The sequence below is a fragment of the Perca fluviatilis genome, chromosome 14 (genome assembly GCF_010015445.1).
Source record: "Perca fluviatilis chromosome 14, GENO_Pfluv_1.0, whole genome shotgun sequence".
NCBI lineage: Eukaryota > Metazoa > Chordata > Actinopteri > Perciformes > Percidae > Perca > Perca fluviatilis.
In genome coordinates, this window is record NC_053125.1 from 29,741,804 (window position 1) to 29,746,803 (window position 5,000).

The 5,000-nt window shown below is 48.4% G+C and overlaps 1 protein-coding gene across 1 annotated transcript in view; it reads right to left on the bottom strand.

Moving 5' to 3' along the window:
• Positions 1-3,551: 3,551 nt before the first annotated feature.
• The window catches only part of LOC120572768 (eukaryotic translation initiation factor 5B-like), a gene marked incomplete at its 3' end in the record, with an annotated part of 13,202 nt that continues 11,753 nt past the window's right edge, over positions 3,552-5,000 (bottom strand). Inside the window, 2 exon segments of the mRNA XM_039822195.1 lie at positions 3,552-3,638; positions 3,744-3,839. Of these exon segments, the coding sequence (XP_039678129.1) occupies positions 3,552-3,638; positions 3,744-3,839 (183 nt within the window).

Genomic DNA, 5,000 nt, shown 5'->3' on the forward strand with positions numbered 1-5,000 from the left:
TACGCAAGTTATTGTATTGTCTCTTAGGTGCTCCCTAATTCTAGGTGTTCTTAACCCTAGTGTGCTCCCAACCTTAGTGCAGTTCTAACCCAGGTGCTATAACTTAAAAGTTCTTAACGCTTGGTGTTCTAACTCCTAGTGCCCCAACTCCTAGTGCCCTAACTCCTAGTGTCCTAACTCCTAGTGCCCCAACGCCTAGTGCTAACTCCTCGGTTCAACGCTTTAGTGTTCTAACCCTAGTGCCCCAACTCCCCCTTAATCCTGGGGCAGCGCGCTATAACTCCTGGTGCCCCAACGCCGGCGTTCTAACTCCAGGCTCCCAACTCCTAGGTGGCCCTAATCCCTTAGTTCTAACTCCTGAAAAGAGTAACCTTAACTCTAGGTGCCCTAACTCCCAATCCCCGGAAGGAGGACCCCAATCCCAAAGAGACCCCAACCCGGAAGCCCTAACCCCAGGTGAGACCCCAGGACCCCAGGATCCCGACCCCAAGGACTGACCCCATAGAACGGACCCCAGCCCAGGAAACACACCTCCTTCTTATATTCTAGACAGACAAAGACAGGAAACCCCAGTGGAAGCCATATAAAGGACCACATTGCCCATGGAGCCGGGAGGAGATCTCCTCCTGTTGGAGGTGGACCTTAGCCTGACAAAGACCCCACACTGTCTGTGTGTGTGTCTGTCTGTAGACCCTGTCTGTGTGTGGAAACCTGTCTGTGTGTGTGGACCCAGTGGACCAGAAACCCAGAAACCCAAACCAGGAACTAACTAAAATCAGGAACCCCAGAACCCAGGAACCCAGAAACCAAACCAGAAACCCAAAAACCAGAACCCTGAAACCCCAGAACCCAGGAAACCCAGAACCAGGAAGGAAACCAGGAAACCCAGCCCCTTGTGTGAAACCAGGAAACCCCAAAAAAAAAAAAACCAGGAAACCCCAGTGGAAACCCAAAAAACCAGAACCCAAACCAAAAAAAACCCAAACCCAAAAAAGGAAACCCCAAACCAGGAAACCCAGCCCTGTGTGTGTGAAACCCCAAAAAATAACCCAGTGGAAACCAAAAAATCCCAGGAACCCAGGCATGAAACCAAAAAAAAAAAAAACCAAAAAAAAACCAAAAAAAAACCCAGAACCCCAGAACCTGTGGAAACCCCAGAACCAAACCCAGGAACCAGGTAACCCTGAAACCAGGAAACCCAGGAAACCAGGAAACCCAGGAAACCACCAGGAAACCAGGAAACCCAGGAAACCCAGGAACCCAGGAAACCAGGAAACCAGGAAGCAAACCAGGAACCCCAGGAAACCGGCCGGAAACCCAGGAAACCAGGAAACCAGAAACCAGGAACAGAACCAGGAAACCCCAGGAAACCCAGGAACCAGGAAACCAGGAACCCAGGAAACCCAGAACCCAGGAACCAGGAAACCAGGAAACCCAGAAACCAGGAAACCAGGAACCGCAGGAAACCCAGGAAACCAGGAAACCAGGAAACCAGTGGCCCAGGAAACCAGGAAAACAGGGAAACTAGGAAATGGGAGTGGACACAGAAATGGAGCTGAAAGAGAGAGAGGAACAGAGACCAGAGACAGACAGAGACAGAGACAGAAGGAGAGAGAGAGAGAGAGAGAGAGAGAGAGGAGAAGAGAGAAAACAGAGAAAGATGGAGAGAGGAGAAGGAAGTCAGGGAGGAAAGAAGAGGAAATGGACAGTGGAGGAGAAGAAGGAGAGGAGGAAGACAGACCCAGAGGAGATGGAGGAAGAAGAAGACAGACACAGAGCTGGCTCGAGAGAGAGAAGAGGGAAGAAGAAGACAGAGAGAGGAGGGAGGAAGAGGAGAGAGAAGAGGAGGAAGAGAGAGGGAAGGAAGGAGAGGAGGAAGACAGAGAAAGAGGAGAGGGAGGAAGAGGAGACAGGAGGAAGAAGAAGGAGGAGAGAGGAGAGAAGAGGGAGGAAGAAGACAGAGAGAGAAGAGAGGAAGAAGAGAGAGAGAGAAGAGGAGGAAGAAGACAGAGAGAGAGAGAGAGAAGAGGAGGAAGAAGACAGAGAGAGAGAGAGAGAGAAGAGGAGGAAGAAGACAGGAGACAGAGAGAGAGAGAGAGAAGAGGAGGAAGAAGACAGGAGGACAGAGAGAGAGAGAGAGAAGAGGAGGAAGAAGACAGAGAGAGAGAGAGAGAGAGAGAGGAGAGGAAGAAGAAGACAGAGACAGAGAGAGAGAGAGAGAGAAGAGGAGGAAGAAGAAGACAGAGAGAGAGAGAGAGAAGAGGAGGAAGAAGAAGACAGAGAGAGAGAGAGAGAGAAGAGGAAGAAGAAGACAGAGAGAGAGAGAGAGAGAAGAGGAGGAAGAAGACAGAGAGAGAGAGAGAGAGAGAGAGAAGAGGAGGAAGAAGAAGACAGAGAGAGAGAGAGAGAAGAGGAGGAAGAAGAAGACAGAGAGAGAGAGAGAGAAGAGGAGGAAGAAGAAGAAAGAGAGAGAGAGAGAGAGAAGAGGAAGAAGAAGACAGAGAGAGAGAGAGAGAGAAGAGGAGGAAGAAGACAGAGAGAGAGAGAGAGAGAAGAGGAGGAAGAAGACAGAGAGAGAGAGAGAGAGAAGAGGAGGAAGAAGAAGACAGAGACAGAGAGAGAGAGAGGAGGAGGAAGAAGGAGGCGAGAGAGAGAGAGAGAGAAGAGGAAGAAGAAGACAGAGACAGAGAGAGAGAGAGAGAAGAGGAAGAAGAAGACAGAGAGAGAGAGAGAGAGAAGAGGAGGAAGAAGACAGAGAGAGAGAGAGAGAGAGAGAAGAGGAGGAAGAAGACAGAGAGAGAGAGGAGAGAGAAGAGGAAGAAGAAGACAGAGAGAGAGAGAGAGAGAAGAGGAGGAAGAAGACAGAGAGAGAGAGAGAGAGAAGAGGAGGAAGAAGACAGAGAGAGAGAGAGAGAGAAGAGGAGGAAGAAGAAGACAGAGACAGAGAGAGAGAAGAAGAAGAGGAAGAAGAAGACAGAGACAGAGAGAGAGAAGAAGAGGAAGAAGAAGACCGAGACAGAGAGAGAGAGAGAGAAGAGGAGGAAGAAGACAGAGACAGAGAGAGAGAGAGAGAAGAGGAGGAAGAAGACAGAGAGAGAGAAGAAGAGGAGGAAGAAGACAGAGAGAGAGAAGAAGAGGAGGAAGAAGACAGAGACAGAGAGAGAGAAGAGGAGGAAGAAGACAGGAGGAGAGAGAGAAGAGGAGGAAGAAGACAGAGAGAGAGAGAGAGAGAGAGAAGAGGAAGAAGAAGACAGAGACAGAGAGAGAGAGAGGAGGAAGAGGAGGAAGAAGACAGAGACAGAGAGAGAGAGAGAGAAGAGGAAGAAGAGACAGAGACAGAGAGAGAGAGGAGAGGAAGACAGAGACAGAGAGAGAGAAGAAGAGGAAGAAGAAGACCGAGACAGAGAGAGAGAGAGAGAAGAGGAGGAAGAAGACAGAGACAGAGAGAGAGAGAGAGAAGAGGAGGAAGAAGACAGAGAGAGAGAAGAAGAGGAGGAAGAAGACAGAGAGAGAGAAGAAGAGGAGGAAGATGAGAAGCCTTCTGAACTCACCGGGTACCGCAGCCGGCGTCACCGCCTCTGTCACCATGGCGACAGGCTCTGGCGTCTCCGGCGTGGGTGACATCACCTCTGACGTTTCTAGCGCGGAAGGAGGGAGGGAGGGAGAGAGAGAGAGAGTTTTGATTGGCTGACAGGTGTCACATGGGTTAAGGTAACAGCTGTTAGCGAGCAGCAGCGAGCTACCTTCGGGTGTCGGAGCGTTGGGCTGCTTCTTCTTCCTCTTGTCTCCGTAAACCGGCTTCTTCTTCGGCAGCGAGTCTCTGGACGGCACCTCCACACCTGCACAGGTAACACACACTGTCAGTACTCCAGGCTTTATGCTAAGCTACGCTAACCTAAAACAGTGCCCAAAACAGCCTTAAAAAATCACTGTTTAAAATGTGCCCAAACCAGCATAAAAACAGCCCCCCAAAAGTGCCCCAAACAGTCCCAAAAAAGTGCCCTGAACAGCCCAAAATAATTGCCCAAAACAGCATCAAAAAAGTACCATAAACAGCCCGCAAAAGTGCCATAATCAGTCTTAAAAAGTGCCAAAAACACTGTTTTAAATGTGCCCAGACCAGCATAAAAAACAGCCTAAAAAAGTGCCATGGGGATACCTGACCCTCGAAAGTAAGCATTGAAAGAGGCAGTAGAAAGAGTCAAAAAAGCATTGAAAAAGCTCAGAGATTGTCACGGAAAACGTTGAAAAAAATGCCCAAAGAAGCGTTAAAAAAAAAGCATTGAAAGCGTGAAAAAAGTGCCAAATACAGCATCAAATAAAGCTGCAGATAAAGCGCCAAAAGGCGCCAGAAAAAGCAGCTCCAGATCATTTTAGTTTAATATGTAACAGCCCCGAAATCACCATCACCAAACTACACCAGACTCCATGTAAATAATCAGGACTTTTAGCGTGTGTAGAGCCAGCATATCTCCACCAGACTCCATGTAAATAATCAGGACTTTTAGCGTGTATAGAGCCAGCATATCTCCACCAGACTCCATGTAAATAATCAGGACTTTTAGCGTGTGTAGAGCCAGCATATCTCCACCAGACTCCATGTAAATAATCAGGACTTTTAGCGTGTATAGAGCCAGCATATCTCCACCAGACTCCATGTAAATAATCAGGACTTTTAGCGTGTATAGAGCCAGCATATTTCCACCAGACTCCATGTAAATAATCAGGACTTTTAGCGTGTGTAGAGCCAGCATATTTCCACCAGACTCCATGTAAATAATCAGGACTTTTAGCGTGTGTAGAGCCAGCATATTTCCACCAGACTCCATGTAAATAATCAGGACTTTTAGCGTGTATAGAGCCAGCATATCTCCACCAGACTCCATGTAAATAATCAGGACTTTTAGCGTGTATAGAGCCAGCATATTTCCACCAGACTCCATGTAAATAATCAGGACTTTTAGCGTGTATAGAGCCAGCATATTTCCACCAGACTCCAT